The sequence below is a fragment of the Lepisma saccharinum genome (genome assembly GCF_977018435.1).
Source record: "Lepisma saccharinum chromosome 12 unlocalized genomic scaffold, izLepSacc3.1 SUPER_12_unloc_1, whole genome shotgun sequence".
Lineage (NCBI taxonomy): Eukaryota > Metazoa > Arthropoda > Insecta > Zygentoma > Lepismatidae > Lepisma > Lepisma saccharinum.
Window position 1 is genome coordinate 16,092,017 of NW_028142891.1, and position 27,955 is coordinate 16,119,971.

General features: G+C 37.8%; 1 protein-coding gene across 2 annotated transcripts in view; it reads left to right on the plus strand.

The window, feature by feature from the left end:
• Rab6 (RAS oncogene family member Rab6) overlaps positions 1–27,955 on the plus strand; it is a 158,229-nt gene that overhangs the window by 96,004 nt on the left and 34,270 nt on the right. Inside the window, exons 5-7 of one of the 2 annotated variants that reach the window (XM_083115783.1) lie at positions 3,583–3,788; positions 10,980–11,046; positions 16,451–18,105. In XM_083115783.1, coding sequence (XP_082971909.1) covers positions 3,583–3,788; positions 10,980–11,046; positions 16,451–16,518 — 341 coding nt within the window. In that variant the 3' untranslated portion in view covers positions 16,519–18,105. Of the gene's footprint in view, positions 1–3,582; positions 3,789–10,979; positions 11,047–16,450; positions 18,106–27,955 lie in introns of those variants that run through there. The other variant, XM_083115782.1, reaches the window with a different exon arrangement.

The following is a 27,955-nucleotide window of genomic DNA, read 5'->3' on the forward strand; positions in this document are numbered from 1 at the left end:
GCTCAGTGATTTAGGACCGTGTTGCATGGAATTCTAACACTCAAAGCAATTTCTCTACAGGTGAAGCAGCCAGTTTCACAAATGCAATAAAGTAGCTTTGCATATACGGCGTGCTGGTTTTGTTTCTTTATATTCAGTAATCTTTCTGTAATAAATTTTCCTAACCCCCGAAGAACATGATTATCATTAACCTGAGAAGGCATTCATTTGGGGTAGGAAAAATAATTTAGAAGCCCATTTGCCATTTTATTTAATAATTTCTCATCATTACATCATCATTATTCTGTGCCTATTCTTGAAACACTTTACCTCCCCGATGATGCAGTGGTAGTGTCATTGCCTTGTAATCAAGGGGTCCTGGGTTTGATACCCAGTGGAGGCGCATAGTGGTTCGGATTCCACTTTAAACTGTAGGTCCAGTCCCAGTTAGCCTTTCTGTGGACTTAAAAACTACAAGTCAAAATTCTTGAAACACTTTTCTGTGCTATTGAATAATACAGTGAGTTTTTCTGTTCCTTGTGTGTCTGACGGCAGCCTGCTTGGTGGCTGGCCAGACGGCAACTCTTGGCATATTGCGTGTGATATCTCCACGAGGGAAACCGCTAGCTTCAAAATTTCTTCAAGTTCCTGAGAACTTCAGTTACAATTGCATTCAAAATGAACACGTTAACTGTCACGGGGCATGTTGAAATGTTTCCACACACTTCTGGCATGTTTTAAGGAAATTTTTCGGCTGATCCCGGAGATTTGTTTTAAGTTTTATGCACTATAGGCTTAAGATTTGCCCTAAAAAAGGCCCTTTTTAATTTTTCCTTGGTAGATAATGTGGACGTTTTCTTTTAAAAACCATCTTGTGCTATTACTGTGTGGAATTCATGTTTTTATAGTGTTCTTTTGTGCCTGTTGTAGTCACATGTGCTTCTTTCAAAGATAGCTGCTTTTTCAGTGCTTAATCCATGAAAATGATGAAAAATGTTCATCACGTTTAGTGCTTATTTTGTATTTTGTGCTTATTTTCCTCCCTATTTTGAGAGTTTTTAGTGCCTATCAATCTTCATCCTGTTTATCCTGCCCGACTTTTCTAATAACGATGTGACCACGGATGGTGTAAATAATATAGGACACTGACAAGTATCATAAACAAAGTATTAAATAATTTTAAAAGAGTCAGTAATTAAGTTTGTGAGAAATCTTTCGGTGTTTTCTTCATCGCAGAGACCTTGTTTCTAAAATAAAATATAACAGGCAAATTATTGGGTAGGCTCAAGCCCCATAAGCTCATTTTAAGTTGGCACCACTAGCAGTGTCTGCTATTTTTGCTCCGCTAAACTACAACCGTTTCTTTACGCTGAGTGTATTTCTGGCTTCATGGCAACACTGACGCTGAAAGTGTAGGGACAGGAGGGCACAGCCCTTAATAATTGAGAAAAATGATTTTGGAAGGTGACAGATCGTACTCTCAGAGATGCCAATTTTTACTGTAAATGGCCTACTATGTTATGATAATTATTGCAAATTCATTCCTGAAACAAATACAAAAACGTGGCTATGGTAGCTCAGTCATTAGGGCACCTGACTACCATGCGAGAGACCTGGGTTCGATCCCCTGCAGGAGAGAACCGGTTTTTTTCCCCCACCTTTTCAAGCGGACTCTGGGGGGGTAAAGGCAACCAGGGACGTGATGCTGATCACATCATCCCCACCTTTGGCCATGATCAAGAAAGTGTGGGGCCCTAACCCCACACCGCTCTACACCTTCATGGCGTGGTGCATAGCACAGGGGAGCACTTTACCTTGAAACAAATACAGTTACAATCATTAAGGGTGTCAATTACAATTACAATGAAAATTAGCACATACCTTGTTACAAGAGATGCTGGTAATGGTTGCCTCCTGCATCCACACATTCCTGACATCTTTCAGGAAATTTCCATTTTCATGCATCAGTTCAGCTTCTGAAATTGCTTCAGTTTCTCTCCTGATATTCTCCTTCAGTTGTTCTAATGTGTAGGGGTTTGTAGCATATACTTTATTTTTCAATTTCACCCATAGATAAAAATTGCATACAGTGAGATCAGGGGACCATGGGGGCCAAAATCCTTTGCTAACGACCCTGTCTTCAAAAATTTCCTGAATGAAATCCAACAACTCTTCATCTGTTTTTGAGATGGCAGTCTTGTTGGAAAAACCCTGACTAGCATTCAATGTCAGTTAGTTGTTTGAAGATTGGTGTGAGTATGCCATCTAGCCATCTATGTATCTGTGCATTTATGGTATTTCCATAAAACATGGGCTCTATAAGTATGTGTGCATTTACTGCACACCAAACACTAATTTTCTGGACATGCAAAGGAGTTTCATGTATAAAATCTGTTTTTTTCTGAGCTCCAATACCTGTTTGTCTGTGATGCAACATGACCCCGTAAATGGAACCATGCTTCATCAGGGAAGACTATTAAACGCGATTCAATTACCTCACCATTAACATTCCCCAAAATCCAGTTACAGAAATTTACCCAACTCTTGTTGTCGCATGTTAGCAGTTTCTGGACAACAGTGACCTTGTACAGTTTCAGTTTTAAAAATTTGGGAGCTTGTCATGCTGTTGTTATGGAAATTTCCGATTCCTGTGCATGTCTTCGGAGTGATTTTTGAGGAGTATGATGTAATCTTTCTCATACTTCATCCAATTTCTCCTCTGTAAGTACATGCAGTTTTACCATTCACTTCTTATTGAGAATAGATCCTGTTTCCCTGAATTTGTTCACAAAGTTTCGCATGGTGTTTTTGTGTGGAACAGGAACATCTGGGAATTCTGTTCAAAATTGTCTACAAACATCCCTGCAAGAATTTGTAATCACATACGAATCGTTCATAAAAACTTTTTGTTGAAATGTGTACTTATGTGACATTATTAAAACTATAGCAAAATGCAAATAACACTTGAACACTAAACACTTAAAAAATACAACTGAACTGAAATTACAAAGTTACTGAAATGGAACGAGGTTAAGAAAGAAATTCACAAGTTATGTGCAAAGCCATGTGTTTCAGTTGCTGCTCTGGTGCCGCGAGCTGTTAGGAAACTAAAGTGCTCCGGGAAATTTCCTAAAAACATGCCAGGAATGTGTGGATGCACGAGGATAACATTTCCAACATCCCCCGTAACAATTAATGTACTTATTTTAATTGTAATTGTAACTGTAATTCTGAGAACTTGAAGTCGTTTTGAAGCTAGCGGTTTCCATAGCAGAGATATCACATGCGATATGCCAGGAGTTGTCATCTGGCCAGCCCCCAAGCAATCTGCAATCAGGCACACAAGGGACGGAAAAACGTACTGTATTACAGAATTTGTGTTCAATAATCATTAGATCACTATTAAATAAGCAGCATTCTGTTCAAAATTGAATTGACATTGCATGCAGTTGCTGTACAAGAAACACATGGGAACATCTGGGTACCACAGTGTAATTGCATTTCTCTTGGTTTCATACTTTTGTGTCTTATCAAGTTTTAGTCCTGAGCTGCTCAAATGTAACCTTCTCGGAACTAACAAAGTCCATTTTTTGTTCTTTCTAGATGCAAATTCTTTTCATCAAACTTCCAAGTGGATTGATGACGTACGAACAGAAAGAGGAAGTGATGTTATAATCATGTTAGTTGGAAATAAAACAGACTTATCAGATAAAAGACAAGTGTCGACAGAGGAAGGGGAGAGGAAAGCCAAGGAACTCAACGTCATGTTTATCGAAACTAGTGCGAAAGCTGGTTACAATGTGAAACAGGTAATTATTATATTTGCATGCATTCTGTAAAGGCTGACATGGGAAACCCAAGAGACATCTTGGAACTTGAGTGCCCAGGAAAACACCATTTTTTCTCTTTGTATGAGATCGTGTGTCTCCACCACCACTAGAGTCCTGCAGGTATAGGATTTCCCTCAAACGTCTAATAATTCAAATGGATCACGCTGGACAGTGTACTGAATTGAGAGATTCTTCATTCAAACAGTCAAAACAAGTGGTATACACTCAAAGCCCAGTTGAACATGGGTAGCTGTAATTTCTCTGGTAGTAGACCCTCATATATTAATTAATGAATGACAATTAATGAACTATATGAAATTAAACAGAAATTAGTGACAAACCACGTAGTACACAAACTGTATTGCACATGTAAACGGCACTACAGACATTCGGATTTAGGTTATGACATGTTCGATATGTCTGCCATCTCTGGCGATGACGTGGCGTAGACGAACAGCAAAATTCTGCATGACCCGCATGCTCGCATAATAGGCCTTCACAAGTGATATACGCTCCTGCACGCTGTACCGTGACATTTTCACTTGCAAATGGCCGACATCAACACGTTGCGTGTGCATGCGCATATGTTCCCATCATGCCCTGTGGCCAGCCACGCAGTTTGAACGTCATCACACGAACTGTTCAGAAATTATGATGGTTTTATTTCATATAGTTCATTAATTGTCACCCTGTATATATCGTGAAGTGAAAACGCAGTGAAATTGAAACTTCAGTACCAATACACAGTGATATATGAAAATGAAATTTTACACATACGTGTGCGTACCCAAAAGAAACCATAATTAAAAAAAAAAATGCCGGAATATGCCAAAAAAGATGAGTTTTATTAACTTTGAGTTACAAATACCTTAGTCTCCTTCAAAGTATTGTCCATTTGACGTGATGCACTTATCCAAACGGCGTTCCCATTGCTTGAAACATTTTTGTAAGTCCTCAACTGGGATATTGTTCAATGCCTGGAGCACATGTTCCTGAACTTCAGCCACATTGGCAAAGCGTTTGCCTTTGAGCTCGTTCTTCATGTGGGGGAATAATAAAAAAAAAAATCACAAGGTGCAAGGTCCAGTGAATATGGAGAGTGAGGAAAAACAGGCATTTGGTTTTTCACCAAAGACTGTTGGACACGCACAGCAGTGTGGGCTGGGGCATTGTCTTGGTGGAGCAACCAGTTGCCACGCTTCCACATTTCTCGACGTTTACGCTGCACATTTTCATGCAATCGCCTCAACACACCCATGTAGAAATCCTGATTAACAGCTTGACCTTTGACAACAATCTTCGTAAACAGCATTTCACACTTTTATATGTTTTCGTCATTTCTTGCTGTGGCAGGTCGTCCAGATCGTGGTTGGTCTTCCACTGACATTTCCCCCTTTTTGAAACGTGCAAACCACTCTCTCATTGAAACGTGCAAACCACTCTCTCACTTGCGTGCCTTTTTTAAATGCTTCTTTAGGCATCACTACAGTCTCAGCTGCAGTTTTCCCTAATAGGAAACAAAATTTAACACACACACTCTCTGTTCCTTCTGATTCACAGCAAACGTTTGTCAACACAAAGATCGTCCGGCACAGCACAGCTCCACGTCTACACAGGGCAACGGTGCTCAGCACACTGGCACGTCATAGTGTCTCCTGATTACATCTAGCGGCAGAAGTCGGAAGTACGTCGGGCTTTCCTGCCAGATATGGTTTCCGGTTTCTTTTGGGTACACCCTCGTATGTGTCTATGGTTATTCTCACATTAAAATGACAGTCCATTGTATATGTTCGAGGGTAGGAGACTTGAATGACTATGAGCAAGAGAAAGTAGTCCCATGCAGTACTGCAATCGCCACCATCAATTACATTAGATTTTATTGATTTCTTGCAGTGGTCTAATTGGTAGGCTCTCTGACTGCCATGCAGTAGACCCGGGTGACTTATCTAGGGTCGGAATTTTTCCGACCTTGTCCCTGCATAAAGTAGCTCTGGAACTCACCCAGCCTAGAATCAATGGGTACCTGGGGGCAACCCTGCAGGGTAAAGTCAACCGGAGTATGCTGCTGATCACATCACATCCAAATAGTAGAGATCGAGAATGTGTGGGGCCCAAACCCCACATCACCTAAATGTGCCTTCATGGCATGGTGCTATATGCACGAGGAACTTTACCTCCTGTATTTATTTATTTATTTCTCTCTCTCTCTCTCTCTCTCTCTCTCTCTCTCTCCCTCCCTCCCTCCCTCCCTCCCCCCTCTCCCTCCAGGGTTGCTAAAGGTCCAGGAGTTGCAAATAAATTCAATTCAGTCCCATTTATTCCGGACCACTTTAAGTGCGATCTAAGTTTGGTATTGAAATGAAATAATACATGCAAGAAAAAAATGTTCCAGACCTGTTACACAAACTAATAGAATGCTTTATTTTTTGTGGGTTCCTGTACATTTAACAACCCTGATTTTGACTAAATGAAGATCGAAATGTTATATTTTTTTTTTCTTGATACTAGATGTGTAATATTTTGATGCTATATAGGCAGAACTGAATTTTCACTAATATCTTCTTATTTAATTTCATGCTACATGCTAATGGCATTTTGTCCATGCTAATGACTAGACCTCGGATTTTAAGTTGTAAAAAGTGCTATTATGCTCCTAAAATATGCTCTGAAAATCTTAAAATTGGTTCTAAAAATCTTAAATTAGGCTAAAAAGAATCATGAAGTAGGTTCCAAAAAAATTAAAATGGTTTAAAATTTCTGAAGAATACTGATTAAGTACAATAGTAAAAACAAAATTTCAAAAGAACCAAAACAAATTTTAATAAGTATATATAACAACCAAATTTTCATTTGTATTCAAATAATTATAATACTATGCTTGTTCTGTTAGTACTTGTTGATATGAAGAATGAATTGTGTATAATAATTTGCTGCACAATAGTCTTTTTCATATTGTCCACAGTCAAACACCACGTTTTGTCTGTGACGATCGTTTTATGTGCTGAAAATGATCAAACATAGTCAGTGGTACATATTTGAATGTTGAAATATTACTTCGCAAGATGTGAATGCCACAAAGCACCCAAAGTGAGCAAGACCACACAAATTCAAAAGTTTGCACTTTGAACTGTACAGGTAACAGTGGCACCAGACATTTTGCTTTGTTTAGAGCTTTGAAAAATCACCATGGACTTGGAGGAAGGGAAATCGACAGAGAGTACATTCCAAACACATTCCTCATTGAATATTTTCGTGACCAAACAAAGCAAATGCCTCTCTGTGAAATAAAAATCCTGTAAAACCTTTTAAAATATATAAGTCATTGAATTTGTTCGTCACCGAACAGAGCAAATACCTCTGTGTCATATAAAAATCATGTAAAACTATATAAAACCCATTTATTTAGGTGCATAAACCTACAATAGGTTCCAACAAGCAAAATATGTTATTTTAGGCACTACAAAACTTCATCAGTTGTAACATTTTTTAACGACACACTGATGTATCTTAGTTCTATTTACCTGCAAAGGAAAAAAAATATTAAAAACGTAAAATCCAAGGTCAAGTCATGTCCATGCTGATGACAAACCATTCATTAATTCTTTTGACCCTGTCAAACAAAAGGCTGTCGACTTTGGCCAACCTTCCTACTTCTTTTAGGAAATCAGCTTTCATTTCCCGTGTAAAGCAATGAATTCATGAGAGATATGACACTATTTTGGAGGTAAAGCATGGTTCTTGCACTTAAAATGATGACAAACCAGCCATCTTTGATTTTTCTCTTTAGGATGTTGGGGTTGAATTACCTCCAGCTTTGGAATCTTTCAACAAGTTAAGTCTAAATTCATTATTAGTCTCTTGAATTTTACTTAGTCCATGCTAATGAGAAGTTAATAAACTGACCTTCCAAAAAACATTTGTTGATGATAAGACAAATTGGATCTGTAGGATGTGCATATTTTTTTATTGTTTCAGAAGAATTTAGTTGCTAAGATGCCAATGTTTCTTGTGAAAATGGTATAGAATTTTCATAGATATTCAAGTGATATTTCATCTCCATCATATGTTCATTTCAATCTGTTCCATGTTTTGGGTAGTGAAAGATGCAGCAGCAAAATGAAGTGCTTCATATTTGCAAAACTGATTTTTGTAATGTTCAATTAACTACAGTCATTGTCATCATTCACTTGAGAACAGGTACTGTTTCTAGACTGTTACATATTGGTTTTCGGATACACAGGTGACAATTTCCCTGACATTTCCAAGATTACCAGGCTTCCCAGACTGGTAGACACTACCGCTGGACAATGTCGGAAATTTGATATCACAATATATAGACAAGAAAATATCATCACAGACGATACAATACAATATTTTTTCGATATTGTGATATCGGCAATATATCGTATCCTTGATATACATCGTTAAATATTGTGATGATATATTGCCGACATGTTATAGATTGCCAAAATATCATGACAATATATTGCAGACATGATATATATATATATATATATATATATAATGGATAAAAGCAAGGAGGGCCAAAAGGGCTAAGTAAAAATCAAATAAGGTAAAAGGAAACACTCACCGGACAGTAGGAAAATTCAAAATTTTCGCTAATTTATAGCATCATCGGTGTGAGAAGAAACAGAAGACGGAACCGTATATATATATACCGTGCATCCATTTCGATCTGCAGCCGAGAGATCGGGAGAAGCGTGGCGGGCGGCGCTGGCGGAGATGCTGACATTTGCGGCCTGAAATGCTCGCTTATTTTTATGGACATATGCAGACATTTATATAAATATTGCAAAACGAGCACTAACCTGTGTTATAAGAGTATGGTTTTAATTTTAGTAGCTTAGTGGCTGTATTTGCTGATGATTTTGACACTCCCATCTCCTGTGAAACACGGCGTAGAGGTTTGTTTGGATAACTTTCTAACGCTGCCCCAATTTCATCGAGTTCATCGAGGAAGCTCACAAAAACCATTGACTTTTAATGGTTTCGTCGGCAGCGTAATCTTGATACAGTGTTGCACATTCGAAACCTCCAAACGATCCCCATCGACACAAAACTCTTTCAAGGATATAAACTTAAGCAGGATGTTGCTGGTCAAAACTATGATTAAAATGTTTTATTATCTGTGACTCTTATCGTCACTTCTAAAGCGTATTTTTTTGTGTATATAATTGCAGAACTTGGATGAATTACAGATAACCCAGGTTAGTGCTCGTTTTGCAATATTTATATAAATGTCTGGATATGTCTGTAAAAATAAGCGAGCATTACAGGCCGCAAATGTCGGCATCTCCGCCAGCGCCGCCCGCCACGCTTCTCCCGATCTCTCGGCTGCAGATCGAAATGGACGCACGGTATATATATATATATATATCATCGCCAAATATCATGACGATATATCACCAGAACAATATGTTTCGCCAAAATATCATGACGATATATCGCCCAACACTAGTAGACTCCCTGAAATCTTTCCTCTACTACATCAGCTGGTACCCAGGACCTCCCCGATGGTATAGTGGTAATGTCATCACCTTCTAATCAAGGTTTGATACCTGGTAGAGGCACACGACACAGTGGTTGAGATCCCACTTTAAACTGTATGTCCATTCCTGATTGGCCTATCTGTGTGCGCAAAGTGGACTTAAAACCGTAATTCGTTCATTCATACACTGTGGTAAAGAATTTGTTGTGTCTTTGTCTGATGGTGAGGTCTCAAGGAGTTCGTTCTATTGTGAATTTGAGTCTGGAAAGGAACTGGAAAACCAGACCAAAATCATCAACAACCAGGAAAGTGGTTGAGAGCTTACCAGAAGACTGAAGAATGCTATTGCCAAACCGTCTGTATCAGGAAGTTACGAATTTGATCAACTGGCACATTCTGTGTATGTCAAAATCAGGATGAAAGGACCAGCCAGTGTATCACAACACAAGTGGCAACAAGACCTCTGCAGTCTTTCCCCTTCCTCAATATAAACAAAGGCAAAGAATTATAGTGGGATTTTTTGTGGCCTTGAGTGGAACCATTTTGTTAACACTGCAGTGGTTGCACGTATCACAATAGTGATCCATTCATATATTTCCACGTGCTGCTGCAGGTTGACAACACTCTTGACCTTGGCTCCCAGTCTACCATCCTGGACAGTCCAGGAGTATGTTTGTTCAGCCATTATTTGAAATATATCCATTGTTGACTTGTTACTAGAGTTCGTATTTCAGTGGAGCACAATAATGGTCCCTGCGACCATTGCGGATATGTAGTATTTCTTAGTATATAATAATGTGTTTCTAAAATCTGTTATAAATATGAACGCCTAAGAAAATAACAAAAGTTAGTCTCACTATCTATATAGACACCATATGATTTAGTAGATTACACACTACCCTGAAGACTGAGACAGATTAAGCCTCCGAAACATTGGTATTTTAAAATTAACAACGGTATCCAGAAACCACCCAATCTGAGTGACATGTGCAGCTTGGTTCAAAAGGTTGCATTGATTACTGTGGATTTGCTTCCAAGCAACACCTGTCATTCGTCACTTCACCCTGAAAGTAATCAGCACACCCTGTTTTTTCAGTCCAGAATATTGTTTATAACCTTTCATTGCGTAATCATTGCATTAGTGTATCAGATAACAAAACCAATGATAGAAGCGAAGAATCTTCGGACAGAGCCGATTAAATTTTGTAAGTCCGTCTCAATACTGTAGTGAATTTTGTCAAGTACAATATTTCAACTATGGTGCTCAAATCATTAACAACTATTGTTAACTTTTTTCAGACCGGAAAAATGTTCGCTGAACTGTGATGAAGAAATGACATGCGTCAATTTAAACTATTCAATTTTAACATATGTTCATGAGTATTCTGTGCATCCTGATATTGCACCAACAGCAGTTTGCTTATTGATAAATAATTTTTAAGTACCGGTAATACTGACACAATTTATTTAAATATGCTTGACATAATGGCTGCAATGATTATGTGATGAAATACGGTAGCTTTTATGCAAATGAAAATAATTGTTGTTATGTTTGTAAATTGAAAGAAAAGTAATTAAGTTTAATTTGTGCATGTTTTTCAGTGTAATGCAATTCATACTTCAAGAAATGTGTAAGAAAATATATTTGAATCTGTTTTCAGCTGTTTAGGCGTGTGGCAGCAGCCTTACCTGGTATGGACTCAACTGAAAATAAACCACCGGAGGACAGTATCCTTTTTCTATATACATATAAATATGTAGATGTGTTATTGCTAAAGATCGAATAAGATATTGTTCCGAGTCTACTGAAACTGTTTGCAGCCAAATCCACACTGTGAGAGAGGAGTAGTTGAGTAACTGAACGCAATGGGATTAGTGATGTAGTGTAATTGCTTAATTAGTGGCATGATAACTGACAAAAGTTGCAGAAAGGTAAATGCAGATTGACAAGAGTGAAGGTTAAAGAGAATGGAAACATTTTGAATTTCTTTATCATTTTTAGGAGCATTGGAAGGCCATCTGGCTGCCATGTGGGAGACCAGGGTTCGATCTCCAGGGTGGATGATCAAAGGTCAGAATTTTTCCAGCCTTGTCCCTGCATAAAGTAGTTCTGGAGATCACCTAGCCTCAAATAAATGTGTACCTGGGGACAACCCTGGTGGGTAAGGGTGGCCAGAGCCTGGTGCTGATCACATCACCTCTAAAATAGCTGATATCGACAATGTGTGGGGCCCTACTTCAACAGGGAACGTTGTATTTGCTTACAGTCAACACAACAATGTGTAGTGGCAGTGTTGTCACCTTGTAATCAAGAGGTTCGATACCCAGTGGAGGCACATAGTGGTTCGGATTCCAGTTTAGACTGTATGTCCAGTCCTGATTAGCCTTACTGAGTATAAAGTGGACTTAAAACACCAATTCAATCAATCAACAATATAATATGGCTATTATTGCGATTAGAAATCAATGTATTAATTGAAAGGGTCTCCCGATAGAATAGTGACAACGTCATTTTATTGTAAGGAGGGGTCCTGTATTCAATACCTGATGAAGGAACATACTGGTTTGGATCTCAGTTTAAATTATAGGCCCAGTCCCGACTAGCCATTCTGTGCATAAAGTATTTAAAATCAAACTCAAATGTGTTAATCCCTACATTGCTTTTATGAGTGTATCTACTTTTCTGTTGTTTAATCTTTCATAAACAAATGTTCCTAATACATGAAGGAATAATTGTTCTTACTTTCTTACGATGTATTGAATATCTAAGTACAGTATAACTTATGTTGAGATTATTTTTGTATATTAGTCTACAAATTCCAATGTAAAGTCAGATGCTTTTCGGTAATGGTAATACCATGCTTAAAGTGTATTGCAATTTTTACATGTTTTAAACTTTCTGGTTAATTTAAATATAACTAACCATTGTTTATTTTCTCCCAAAAAGCTTCAGTGAAAGGTACGTAATACATTGTTATTCCTTGCGTGTAACTTGTCTAAGCACTATTTAGTATTAATATTTTTTTTTCTTTTGTACATAAAATTGTCTTTAAATATCAGTGATGTGTGTTCCACTTAACTGCTGTGGCTCTTAATCATGCCATAGATGACTGTGGAGCCACCTTGTTGTGATCACTGATCACTTCACAAATATTACTCTTTGCTAGACCAGCACTTGATCTTGGATCTCTAGCATACTCTGCAATTGCTCTACCAACTGAGCTACCAACTCAGCCCTGACTTTGCTTGATTTTTCACTGTCACTGTTTAACCTGTGTGGAATTATCTCCGTCAGTAATACCGTAATGGAATCCATTGCCTTTGAAAAACTAATGACATTGGCGTAGAGTTGTGTAAATTACATTGCAAATTTGCAGAAACTAGAGATATACTATGTAGAAAATTTAGTGAAAAATACAGGCTCGTCCAATGGCACGGCATTTCAGAGACCCGGGTTCAAACCTGCATTTCTTGTTAAAATTTTGTACATAGTACCTCTTGTGTGTGCCAAATCGAAAGTGTAATCCTTGTACATGGATTTTTCGCATGTGTATCAGCCCTCTTTGTGATTGCAGAGAATGCAGTGGATCAAGGTTTTAAATATGGCAAAAATCTGTTTCTGAAATAGCCTTCAAAATAGTACGCACCCATTTCTGTGTAGTAGTCTGTTAAGTTAAAGAGCTGAAAACAGATTCAAATGTATTTAAAACAGAAAATAAACTTGCAAACTATCTCCCCACTACTTATCAGGTGGCAAACAGCCTGTATTACATTTTTATATAATCCCACAAATACTATGGGAGAAATATATAAAGTAATATCAGAGCGTGCATCAGGACTTCTTTACCTGTGGCAGTTAATTTGATGTATTCTCTCTGCTCTACAGAGGTATTGCACAATAGTATCATCCTTCATGATTATTACCCCTACCTATTTTTATATATCAAGAAATTTCATATCGCCAAAAGCTGTGCATATGATGTAGGTGAGATAAAGGAGGTCTGTTATTCATACGGGAAAGGGAGGCAGAGAACAGGGGTGGTGATTATATGCCTAAAATATTTATAAATCATATGTGTTATATGTGCTCCATATATTAAGTTTTTTTTACTGCCAGTGAATTACTTTTACGTCAGTAAAATGGGCGACCTCATCCATTTGATTTGGTAAGGTGTTTTAAACTTTCAGAAGAGCATTGCATGTTTGATTCTTTTTGTGTGTGTTTTGGGGGTCATTTGCACTGTATCTGTGCAATACATACAATTAAGATCATTTTCTCGGAAACGATTGTGGTTTAAGTATTACGTACATGGAGTTTTTGAAGTCAGTGACCCTTCAAAATTATGGGGGAAAAAACAAAACAACTATCCAATTGTGCAATGTGGGAACTGGAAACTTCACGTATGCAAGAGTCGATTTGCATGAAGATGTCGGTTGAGTCCTAGAATTTTTCCTTACGTTTTATTTTACCATGTAGAACATCAAGTATGGAATAGTGACAACTGGCAAGAGATGAGAACTGTTGTTTTCATTGCAACTCTTGCATTTGAACTTTGCGAGCATTGTACGGGAACAAAGTCTGAGCGAATTACCAAAAAAGCACGAATAGCAGGTATATCACAATCTGAAATAATCCAAGTTGATGAGAAGGTGTAGTCAATAGCAGGTAAATTGAATAACTTACGATTCTGCCATTAGAATGTTGTAAATGTTTAAAAATACATAACACAGCAAATGTCTGCAAAATTCATGCACAGTAGTGTCACAGCATATTTTGTAAATAAAATTTACCGACTAGAGAACCGGGTTTAATGGTTTTCACATCTCACATTCAGATAATGAGCTTTGTTTCATTTGCTGTCTTTAATACTACTATTGTATTAAAAATTATAGATACTTGAGTTTGGACTCCAATTAAAAATTAAGCTGTAGACCTACATAATTCTGCATTAATCTATGCTAGCCAATTTTTTTTTCGAGTATGTCTTCCATTTTTTATCATCGTGAGAATTTTGCAACCTGTTGCTATGTTTGAAATTCTGTAAATCAAAAACGGGTTGTCCAGTCATTATGACATTATAGTAGGGTGCAGGCAGAAAGGCTTTAAACACAATTATTAATTTTCAAGTTTTCAAAATTGATCAACTTTTTCTTTGTATTGGTTAGTTCTACAAATACAATATTAGTCTTGTTTCAGAGCTCTTTGCATCTGGTTTTAAAATGCATTATCATTGTAAATTCACATTGCGGGAGCAATTTTATAGATTTTTATTCAGCAGAGTAAAGCTGTTTGTGGAATGTGGCAACACCACATGCATTGAATCGCAGTACCCACAGTTTCCGCTATTCAACGGACATCGCTGTGTGCCCTGTTGCCACAAGGTTTTTTGAGAAATTTTGAAAACCTGAAAATTAAGAACTGTGTTTAAAACCTCTTTTCATAACGATCGGACAATCCGTTTTTAATTTACAGAATTTCAAAGATAGTGATCGTTTGCAAAATTTTAAAAAAAGGCCCTTTTTTTGTTCTCACGACGATAAAAAATAGAAAACATACTTGAAAAAAAATTGGCTAGCATAGATTAATGCAGAATTGAATAAGCTATATTTTGATGTAACTTGTTCTTATGAAGGTCTACAGCTTAATTTTTAATTGGAGTCCAAACTCGGAGTATATTAATTTTTTATCCGATAGTAGTATACTAGTAAGTTTAAGACATTCAGTTCGAAACAAAAGCCACTCACAATTGGAATGTATGTAACTGATTTTCAAACAGTGTTCAGTATCTTGCCAATAACTTGGACCAATTTCTTTATTTATAATCAAGCATTTTTTTCCCCAGTAAGCCTTGTGAATGGGAATGGCTATTGCAGATACAAGAAAGTAAGTTTCCCCCACTGCATGAATAGTAATGCACGTATGTACAATGTGATTCTCCTTCAATAAGTGTGTTGATTGTAATCTAGGTTCTTTGACACCTGCAATTCCACTTTTGTTGCAGGAACAAGGGACAGATGACAGTTCTAGTATCTGGCTTTATATTTGGTTTTTGTAGTATGGTTGGCTTTGCACCATCTTTAGTTAGATTATGTTTTAATGGATCATATTAGTGGTGATGTCACCAACAGACAACTGAGCAAGATTGAGTCCAAACAGGCTGGTCACCTAGTGTGGAAAATCCATCACAGTTGCAAGTTTTTAAACTTGTGTCAGCAGACGTTAAGCAAAATTGTCATGTGTATCGTACATCCATGTAATTTTGTAGAATACGGCTATGCACATACCATAGAGGATAAGGTGAAGAATAATGGAGTAAGGAAATCATTAATTTTTTAAAGAAAATCCAGACATTCTGATTCTGATGCTCAACTGCTGTGATGACTGATGGGAGTCCATCGACCTCACATGACTGCTGTAGTTTCCGATCGGATGCCACTTCACTTTATTAATTTTAATAATAATAATAATCTGTGGCCCAACAGCCCATGAGTGCCAATGCCTACTTACCGACTGCTTGCCTCACTCCCATCTACCGAGGTGAGAGATCATTCAACCAGTTACAGGGTGACGTCTGGTCAGCACGATGAAGCCCCAGTCGTTGTCTTACGTTTACGCTACTCATTTGTAGCTCCCGAATTTCCTCACAATGGTGTGTGGCCACCGGTCCCATACACAGGCTGAAATCTTAGGAGAAAAGTTGCTACGCTTCCCTCGGACTCTAATTTGAGTGCATTCCGTAGCCAGAGGCCAAAGCATGACACCTTAGTCCACACGGCAACGATACAGGACTCCTTCAACTTCTTACTTGTTATTCTTTACCTTATCCGCTGTAAGGTATGTATAATATGTGGACGTATTCTCTGAAATCTCAACTTTATATTGATGTATGATACCCATCACGATTTTGTTTCGTAACTGCTGTGACAATCCTTAAACTAACCCCATTGTGATGGAAAATGCAATGCTATCGGATGGCAAAACACCATGTGACAAGTTTATTTGGACGCGATATTGCTGAGAGACATCACACTAATATGATAGATTGCTCTTTTTATGTGCGTGCCTGGGTGTATGCGTGTGCGTGTTTTTTTTTTTAAGTTCTGGTTCTTTAGTTTCCTTAATGTTCTTTAGTGCAAGAAGTGGTTCTGAAGGATACACCAAACGAAGTCAAAAACCAGGAAGGTGGTTGTGCATGCTGAGCGGCTTTTTAAAGATCACAGTGTAATTGCAAGCACCAATCAAGTTCTGCATGGTATAAATGTCACTTGCAGAGGAAGGGGTTGTAGTTTGGTTCCAACACTGATAATTCATTGGAACTTATTTTTGCTTAAAAAATAGATACATAAATCTGTAAATAACTTTGCATATGTCAGGTGGCCGTATTTAAAGGTCCCTTACTCAGAGCCTTCTGGGGCCCATTCGAAGCATCATATTGTGGTGAAACTCGGTACGGAGGTTATGGAGACCACAGGGAAGCGAATGCTGATGTAAAGCAAAATAGTTCAAATTTACACCACCAGGTGAATAATGAAATTGGACATGCAGAACTTTATTTTTAGTTTGTCAGTACAGAAGTGCAATGTGTGCTCCATTAATGTCGATGCCCCTATGCAAATGCAAGACAGCATGATCAATGATTCAACTGCAGAATGTTCACAGTGCACCAGGTAACAGTGCCACATTCCCACCTGGTGGTGAAAATTTGAACTATTTATTTTTTTCATCAGCATTCACTCCCCATGTTCTCCATAACCTCTGTACCACGTTTCACCGCAATCCAATGCTTCGAATGGGCTCTAAGTAGGGGAACCTTGTGGTCACCTGGCAGCATTTTGACTTAAATACATGTGGATAAAGCTAATTGTTACAAAAGAAATCTGCCAATGTTTGAATAGGTAGTTTCTTTGCATGTGCCTTATTGTGGGGTGTTCTCCTGTGGGGACAGAACTGGAAAGCCTCGTTTAAAATTTCACAACAACTTTACAAGGAAATTATGATTTCAAAGCAGCTTTTGTACTGTGGGACCACGTCAAGTAGTGAATGTATGTACATGTAAGATAGTGTTTTATTCTGTATTTTGTCGAAACCATGCATGCAATAAAGTGACCTCATTTTGTCATAAAAAAAATGCTATCACATGGGATATTTAACATCCTTTTTAACATGTTTTATTGTAATGATTGCTGATACATTCTGTGGTTATTTGTCAGTTTTTGTGTTATTTATCTTTTTCCTTTCAATATTTTTTTGTTCTGCTATCATAGATTCAAATTTCTTTATTTTTGTAGCTAATGTACAGAGTAATTTATGTTGTTCATGTATTATCACACCATGTTTAATTTAAATGATAATGAGTTCTATTTAATATACAGTTCTTCAGCTTACAACAACCTAACTGCCATTAAGGAAAATGTAGAACAATCATTATTTACGTTAAAATTACTATGGGTACGGAAGTTGGCAGTTTTGCCAGTACATTTTTAAGGAGAGATACATATGTTAGAATTGTTAAACCCAGTGCTAGTTTCCTTCTTACAAAACTATCTGTTCTATATACTTCTCTCCGGAACTTATCTTAAACATTCTTTACTCACTGTTGTGTAAATGCACATAGATACTTTTGTGCATTTGTATGCATATGGAAGAAAATAGAATGCAAGTGCATAACCATTGTTTCTTTCATATTTACTTGGTGATAGTTTGTATGTAATGTTTGTAAATTTAATGTTTTTTTTTCCTTTGCATTACATGTAATGTACATTCTCAAGTAAATGAAGTCAATTACATACGTAATTAGTAATTTATCTACAAATATAAATAGATAATATTGAAGTCTCCATTTATTCAGGGAACTGAAATATGTGCAATAAATTTATGGAACAATAGGCACATGCTGATTGCTTCTTTCTGCACTGTTCATTGTGATGATGTTGCATGAGGATTAAGAAACAATTGTTTTAAGATATAAAAGGGGCGTTTCATAATAATTTACACTTTTGAATGCCTTGGATCCCATGGTTGACCATGGCAGTCACAGGTAGCTAGTACCTTGGTCTGTTATCTGATATCAGCACTGGGCTGATGTGTCCCATTCACTTGAGCGTGGCTCATTTCCTGCACATCTGTAAGTGTGTGTGTGCAGACAACATTGAATGCCATCAGCAAGGACAGGCTGGATGGTTCTTGTGGAAATAGAGAGCGAGTTTCACAATGATTCACAGATGATAGTGATGGGACACACCAAGGTACAAGTTACCTGTGACTGCCATGGTCAACCTTGGATCCAAGACATTCAAAAGTGTAAATCATTATGATATGCCCCTCGTAAATCTTAACAGATAAACAGTTTGTATATATATATATCTTACTGTGGTATTAACCCTTAGGTGCCTCAGGTGTTTGCACAAATGCCCAGCATGTTTTCAGCAGGAAATGTAAAATTCTGCAATATTTTAAATAAACTTTAATAATTTGGAAACTATGAACAGTTGTGTTTCAAATCGTACCTAGTTTCGTTCATATGCATTGGGCTATAAGCCCGTGGGGGGGAGGGGGAGGACTTTATGAAGTAGAAAAAGAAGAGGAGGGAAAGTTTAAAAAAATACTTTAAGCGAAATTTCGAATTCGGTCAACCACTCACAGATGCATCGCTACAATGTGATAGTTATAAATGGTACCAACATATTGATATATGTGTGTTTCACTCACGCTGCAAAAAACATTGGTAATTTTGGAGGGAAAAAGTTTCCAAAGTAACAGAACATGCCTTTTATACAACCAAAAGTAAGTATTTCCTCTCCCCCATTTGCCCAGTGCTCATGTAACAATCCACACATGTATCTCTGAACATTATTTTAGACACATACTCTGTTGTGATGGTGACCAGCTGGGCGTTAGCGAAAATATCCAGTGGTGCATATTTGTACCAGCTGGCCGTTTAAGGTGATTCAGTACAGTTTTTTCATAAGATGTACATTTATTTTGTCAAAATGCATGCGATTATTGAAGTTCTTGAGTTGTAGGTTATGCATTTTCCTTCACGATGCAATTGTAAGTTGATCTTCAAGTTCGGAAGAATTCATTATAAATAATATTATAAGCCTCGCGCAACAACTTGAGCTTTGGGGAAAGAAATCCGAGGGGCCATATGGGTTTTATCAAGAAAAAGGCAGGCTGGTGCAGCAAAATTCCAATGTTGCTATCTACAGATGTAAACAATTAACTCAGTTTAGATGTAGATTTGCATAATTCGGTGAAAGGGGGTTCTGCATTGCAAAGCCAGGCAAGAAATGTGGGAGAACCACAGGCCTCGTTTCCAAAGATACTCACCGATATCTGTGGTGTAGTGATTAGCACAGCGTGCTATGATGCGAGAAGCGAAGGGGTTTGAATTCTGGCCTTTAGATGGTAGTGTTTTTGTGAGTGTTCCTTCATCAATGTCATCATATCGTCACTCATAGTCACCTTTACTATTAGCTAAAAGTGGCAGGAAAGCGAATTTAAATTAACCAAATCAATGAATCCAATTTGGATAAAGGGGTTATCAATTCATTGATTGATTTTATTTATTTTACTTTGCTGTACTGTTTTTCTGGAAAAAAATCATTTTTTGTAACACTGCACTAAAAGTAGGTTTTTGAACAAAGAAATATTTCACAAGCAAGAAATTTTAAATTGTTGTGGAGAAGCTAGATTTTGGTTTGATATACTGAGTATTTATTACCTGTAGTGACAGTAAAGATCGTATGTTAAATCCTACATACGAAAGTGGGTCATGTTTTGAAGTATTTTCGTGTAGGAGATGTGCTAAAGGGTGATCCATAAAGAATGCCGGATTTGAAGTTGCTATAAATTAAATTTATTTTTGAAAAAAAAAAGCACAAAATACATACCATTTTCTTCAGGAGATATTACGGTTTAAACATGGAAAACAATATCGGGCATATGACCTTCCCTACTAGCCCTACACACAATCACTCGGTCCATGAAATTCACCATGACCCGATCACACATATCCCCATCAAGTGTGTTGAGGACATGTAGAGTTTCTTGCTTAAGTTCAAACAAATTTCGGGGTTTGTTCTGGTAAACTTGTGACTTGATGTACCCCCACAAGAAAAAAATCACATGGTCTCAAGTCACAAGATCGAGATGGGAAGGTTTGGTCTTCTCGCAATGAGATTATTCTGTCTGGGAACTTCACACGCAGCAGATTGATTGTTTCTCCTGAAGTGTGGCAAGTTGCGCCACTCCATCTTGTTGGAACCATACATTTTCGATGTTCATTTGATCCAAACGAGGCCAAAGAATATCAGCATTGCACGGTAACGAATTCCATTCACTGTCGGAACATTTCCTTCTTTGTCTTCAAAATAGTAAGGACTGATCAAACCCCCACACCAAACCGTAACTCTCTGAGGATGCATTTCCTTTTCCTGAATCACTCATAGGTTCTCAGATCCCCATATTTGATGCATAAGTTCGTAGCATTTATTTCCCCCTTGGCAAAAGTATTTTTATTTGATACTAATTTGAGATGAACAAAAGACATAAATTAATCAGTAATATATTTTCCTTCATTCTATGACTGTCTACCAACGCTGGGGCAGTTTTTCAATTCAACGCCTGAAGAAATCAGCTCATTCGGGTTAAAAGCGTCGTCAAGCCAAGTTGGACGAGCATTTTTGTCTCCTTTGGTGATTGAAGATTGATGGATTCAGAGCTGAAAAGGTAGTAAGATCGGGGGGAGTACAGAGGATGTGGAATAACTACCCAGCCAAGCTCCTGGATAGCAGCTATTGTCATGTTAGCGGAGTGTGGGTGTGCATTATCGTGTTTCAGCACTTTATGCTGTCCTCCTGGCCTACACGCTGATTTGGTTGTTTTCATTTTTATAGCGTGCGTTATCCTGAACCTTACCCATGAAATGCAAATGTCGCAAGATGGTTGAATGGTCACCGTAAATCACACTTTCTAAATCTCGAGTTGACTGATGTGGATCCTCGTGGATTAAAGCGTTTAAACTATCTTCATTAAAGCCCGATGGTCTTCCTGAACATGGAGAAATGCTTAAGTCATAAATGCCCTCTTTGTAATGAGAAAACAATTTTCTTGCTCTGCTTTCCCCGTTGGCATTCTCCCCGTACAAGGGACAAATGTTTCAAGCTGCCTCCGCTGCCTTTGCCCCTATGTTAAATTCCAACAGAAGAATATGTCGGAAATGTTGTTCTTTTTCCGCACTAGACACTTATTGTTCTTTAGCCCATAAATAACACTGCCTTTCTTCAAATCTGTAAAATTCAATGTGTGTTCACAAGCACAACAATGCCACTCCAATCGATGAAAATTAAACGATAAACGAACTCCTAACACCGCAGTGTTGCCATACCAAACACAAACGCTACAAACTTATGCATGAAACCATTAGAGAACATAACAATCCTGAACATGGCTAGAACATCCTTGTAACCAGGAGAATGTTATTTGTAGCCCATCCATCAATATTTGGTGAGGACAGTAAATGTGTTGTAGTGGGAATCTTTCCATGAGTTGTTGAAAATTTGAATGGATGAGATGATAAAACATTGACAGACCCTGTGCTTCTTCCTTGTACAGGTCTGGCTAACCAAAGCCATGTTCTGCAACTACAAAAAATCATCATTCCATCACCATTATAGTCTTCCCAAAATTTATTTTTCCTTTTGACCTGTGATTTAATAACTTTTGAGGCAAACTGCTATCTGGCATCCTCAGAACATGTTCATTTTCCTTTAAGGGCATGCGGGACAGTCTCCCTCCGGCTTTTCCCTCAGTCAGTTTTGCGAACTTAACTCTCTTGGAGCCAGATCTAGCTCTTTCGTGCACTCTTTTAGCTGTGAACTGGGGCGCCTGCCCCGTGCCCCACTACGATACCATCACTGGTTCCGGCCCACGTAGACCAACTTTTGCCATGATTATACATTTTGCAGGTGGCTGCATCACCCCACACCCTCATATATCCCCAGCTACTTTTTTTGATAGCGCCGTGTTGACATGAAATTGGCATAATATTGTTATCAGGGAATCCTTTATTTTCGATTTCATACAACCATGAGATGGGTGATGCCGCCAGATCTAGATGGTGAAAACTAAGAATAAATTGTCATCAATTTAGAGTTAATGGTAATAGCAGCGCCCCTCCCCTTTGACAACTAACATTACTCTAGGAAGCACTTCGTAAATCTAGGTCCTTGAGAGTCAGTTTTAACTCCATTTAAGGTGAAATTTAGCTCTTTTATGCACACCAGGTTTGGCAACACTGCCAGTAGGCAAGGAGAAATGCATTGTGTGTATGAGAGTATTATTTGATTTGTTATATTGGGCATATCAAACTTCCGATGGAATAGAAAATGATATCAACGGGAAGAGGGCACTTTGAAGAAGTGATTGCCAAGCAGAAAAGTTGAAACTTCCATTTGATTAGCTGTAACTTGATGTTGAAGTTGATTCCGCATAAGGAATACATGGGATTCCGAAAATTCTTATTCTTCATATTTTTCAAATATCGTGTCCAGCTTAATCAACATAGAAAAATGCTTCCACTTGCAAAATGGAAAGAAATTCATACTCTTGGTACACCCAGTTTTTTTTTAGTAGCATTGCCCATTCAGGCAATATTGAAATAAATGCACAATTGGTGCATAACTGTAACTCCTCCCCTTAACTGATATTTTTGAATGTCTTGGACCTTCCATTTATTTCGGATTTCTTCACTTCTAATTTTGTATCGTAACGTTACTCCACTTAAAGATCGTAACAATCTCATTTTGTGAGCAATTTATTCTAGTTTTATCATGTTGATAAAAAGTCCAATGTTCGCTACCATATAGAAATTATTTAATGGTTTCTAATTCAATTTCAATTAGTTTAAAAAAATCTACTTCATAAGCAGGGAACGGATTTATATGTAAATACATATTTATGTATGAAACTGAAATCAGTTATATTTTTTATTTTCTTTGCACATCATGGCATGTAGACTAAAAAAAATTCAGTTTTTATTTTCCATATTTGTACATATATTAGGTTTTGGCTCATATTTTGCATATTTTATCCATATTTCAGAACATTTCTCAACATATACTCCATATTTGAAAGAATTGGGTGCATTTTTGGTGAATAACTGACACATTTGAAATACACTCCCATTGCTTCTTGCAACTTTGAACACATTTATAGACAATATAAATCCATTTTAAGAGACAGCAGAAGGATATTCACTTTCAAACACTTAAAAACAAAATTTTGTTATTCATTGTTTTGGAAACAGAAAATGAAAACACATTTTGTGTTTTACAATTAATGTTAATGTAAGCATACTGTATTTTATGTAGCTTGTGTAGTGTCTTATATTATTAAAAAGGTAAATTTGTACAATTTTAAGTCCATATCTAACTCCATATTTTGGTGAAAATAACTAAATATGTATTTACATATTTAGCACATTTTTACTACATGTAAATCCGTTCCTTGTTCATAAGTAAGACAGGTCAGAATTATATAATTGATTGTTCTTTTGAAGTGATTACAACTACATTCTACAGACCATCCAGAAATCAAAGTTTTGCATGGAGAAAGCAGATGAAACCAGGGCCTGATTAAGGTGGGTGCTATTGATGCTGCAGCATTAGGCCCATTCCAGAAATAGGCCCAGATGAAAACAGATGAGAATTTTCCGAAAGCTGAACAGTTTTCTTTTGCTATATTAACGTGAAAATAAATCTTATAATAAAATTTGGAGCCCCAATTTTGGATGCCTAGACACAGCATTACTTATTATACAGTTACTATTATTCTGATCTGCGTATATTTTCAACTTCGAGTTCGTGCCTATATACCTTAAGAAGAATATAAGTCTTTTGTGGTGCATGTGCAGTCGCTTATGAGCCACTGCGAAGGCCTTTCCACCCATCTGCCTGCAAACTGAGGCCATTGTTAAACTTTCTCCTCCATTGGTAAATTTGATGGTGTGGCAAGCATGCACAGACACATTGATTTTTCATTTGCCGAGATATATCTAAGTTTTAGGCTGACAAGAGGGCAAGAATCCACTCCACTCCTCTTCACTGGTGCAAGTGTGTATAGGACGCATCTTTAAAATAAGAAAAATGGCATTTTGAAGCTCACTGGATAATGATATGTTGTTTTATAATTTGAATATGTCATACCTTTATGCGTATACAAATGGACAAAAAAAATGTTTAAGTATGTGTAGTTTTTAGAAATTGCATGGTAATTGCTGCCATGAGGTGCTGCTATGTTTGGGTACCATCTGTTCTGAAAAGGTTAACATTGTGTGAAAACAAACGAAAGGAGCCTCAACCACAAACCAGCAGCCATTGCTGAAAAAATTATGTTTTGGGACAGCGAAGGCATTTTTCTCATGCATTGTTTTTCTGAGAGTACCACAATGACTGGTACAAGCTATGAAGCTTTTTTTGAGGACCAAGTTGCTTCCAGTATTGCGAGAGAAATGGCCGGAAAAGGCTGCAGCTGTGTTCTTTCATCAGGACAACACAACTCCTCATTGGGTGGCTATTGTTGATACGTTCTTCACAAAACAAATTTTAAGTGATTCCACATAATCCATCCATACTCACCTGACCTTGCACCAAGCAATTTTTGGCTCTGTCCAATGCTCAAGCACAGTTTCTGTGGTCGCACATTTTCAAATTGTTTTGCTCTTGCTTCAGCAATTTTTCAGTATTCAAAACAGACCTCTAAAGATGCGTTTGCGGAGGTAATGCTACCATGGCATCAGCGTTGTGAAAAATGTGTATATCTAGAGGGGATTATGTTGTGAAGTGATGGAAGTTTCATCTTTCTGAGGTGAGAACATATCTTAAAATAAATTAGGAGACCTTATAACTTGAATGCACCTCGTATATCACGGAAACTGCTGCTAGCTTTTTGCAATTTTTGCTTTTTACAATTCATTCAGTAAACTTGCACAGTAAGTGGCATAAGAAATAGTTTTAATGCAGCGATTCTTAGTGTGCTCCACGGAGCGCTGCGGCTCTTCTACACTTTCCGTCAAAAATAGACCACAGATGGAACATCTGTGCTGGATCATCTCATCCATTCACCAGACGTAGCCCCCTGTGACTTCTACAGGGTGGCGACAGACCTGAAAAACCGGGAAAAGTCAGGGAATTTGAGGTGTTAAAAAAAGTCTGGGAAATGTGAGGGAATTTAGTCTTCATTGACTTTTTTTTAAAAAAAATATTTATTTAAAGATATCATGGAACTCTGCACGGGAACAGGAAATCTCGTTCGTATGTTTCGGCCTCAACTTTTAGGCCCCTTTTATGCGCAACACAACCACGGCGCCAGAAACCAGTGATGGCAGGAGGAGAGAGAGAGAAATTTCTCTCGCCCGGGCTTCTGGGCGGGAATTTTAAATTCGAACACTCTCTGGAGGAAAATTGTTATAACTCGGGCACTATGGAAGCAATCTACTTTGGATAACTTTTGTTTTGCAGCTAGAACATCAGAGCATGCAACCATGTACAATTCAGAACGCCAGACTGAGGAAGGGGCTTAGGGCATGACCCCCAAATCAATGAAAAAACAAAAATTTATAGTTTGCCCCTTCTTCCCCCGCTATTTTGGGGAGAGGGCACGATCTTTAGTATTCTTTTCAAAGAATGGACATTTCTCAAGAGAACATAACATGTTTCATGTTCTTGGGTGTCATACAAGTTGAATAATGAGCCAAAATGTGAAACACTGTTTGGAAATGTGGCATGGATATGTTGCGGAGAGGGGGGAGAGGTTGGTCATCAATATGAATTTCCCAGGTTTGCTCCAGACCTGTGGCAGAGTCTCCACCCAAACATAAGAGTATGAAGGTCCAAAAAGCACATTCATTTCATAATCAGCACCATGATACCATATGGTATCATCGGGCCAGTACGACCTTACTCTGATGATACCATATGGTATCATCGGGGGAGTAAAGGTTAAGCTTCTAAATATTATGTGGAAAATGCATTGAATTGTCATTTTTTCCTTGTCCGTATGGGAGTAGTAATTGGACTTGTCAACAGATGGAGGGGATAAGAGCGGGTGGCGCTGTCCGATAGTTGTCGGATGTCGTAGTAAGGCATTTTGTTGGGCAAACTGAAGGAACATGGAAAAAAATAGGCTCCATTGATGCATACGATTTTTGTCTAATATCGCCACCCGAGAAAGTATCTCACTACAACATGCGACAGAAATTGCATGGACTGCAACATCCAACAAAAATCGCATGCATAAACAAGAAGAGCTTTAGACTGCAAATATGCTGCTGGAATTTTATTACTCTTCTGGCTCACTTCACCTTATTTAATGTAGCAGTGCTTAGGAAGGTTTTCTTTCATCATCCTGACGTATTACTGGTTTCGCACAAGTTAACATACGTTTACAATGACATTGCACTATTCTTAGATATCAAGAAGAATCCAACCAAACGGGATATATATTGAATACTATCAGGAAAAAGTGAAACATAAATCTGTATTGGTGAACGTTATAAAAATTGGCAAGTGCATGCTCCCAACCTCGAATTTACTGCAACAGTAGTATTGCAATGAAATTATTGCCACTCTCTGTCCTGTCTGTTTAAACTCATGAGAGATGATCATTAATCTCTCACTGAGTAAGGTTATTGTCCAATATTATGAAATAATATACTAATAATAAATACGTAAATATTTTAATATCATATTTACTCGAATCATTCAATCATAAAAGCAAATTACTTTCTTCAAGAATTGACTTTTCTCTGCCAGCCCTGCTAAATTCTCACTTTCCATCTACTGATGTATACGAGGGGTGGCCAGAAAGTAATTTCCAATTAGTAGGGACATTGATTTTTTGCAAACGCCAAATGGTAATTGCTGCGAAGTTATGTTTAGGAATGTGCAGTGATGTCTGGACACATTTTTCGCCCGTTCGAAATATCGAAATAATGCAAATTTGGCAACAAAAAAAAATGCGAATTGTAGGCATTTTTAGCGATTTTTTTTAAAAGAAATATCCTAAAACAACGAAAAATTCCATGAAATCCAACATTCTTGTCTTTTCTAGGCCATGTTTGTGTACATAGAACATGCAAGTTTTCCAACATTTTACTCAAGAGTAAACTATAGAGTTATACGTACATGGAATAATTCCGACAGCCACATTAAATTATGTATTTCCCACGATTTTTTCAACTTCTATCAAAACCATTTGCATCACAGAGCAAAGTGGCAGGGTATTAACAGGAGATCGGGTGCGTATCTACCGTCACACGGGAGCCACATCTTCGTATTTGTCGCTCGAGATATGTTTTGAATTACTAAGCTAAGTGCGCACCATCGGCATTTGTCGAGCGATTAATAATGGAGCTCAGTTGTTAGGGTGTCTGACTACCATGTGAGAGACCCGGGGTCGATCCCCTGCGGGGGAGAACCGGGATGTTTTCCACCTATTCAAACTGCTCCGGCACCCACCCATCATCATATGAAACTGGTACCTTGAGGAAACTTTGAGGGATAAAGGTAGCCAGGAATGTGGTGCTGATCACATCACCCCCACCTTCAGCCATGATCAAGAAAGTGTGGGGCCCTA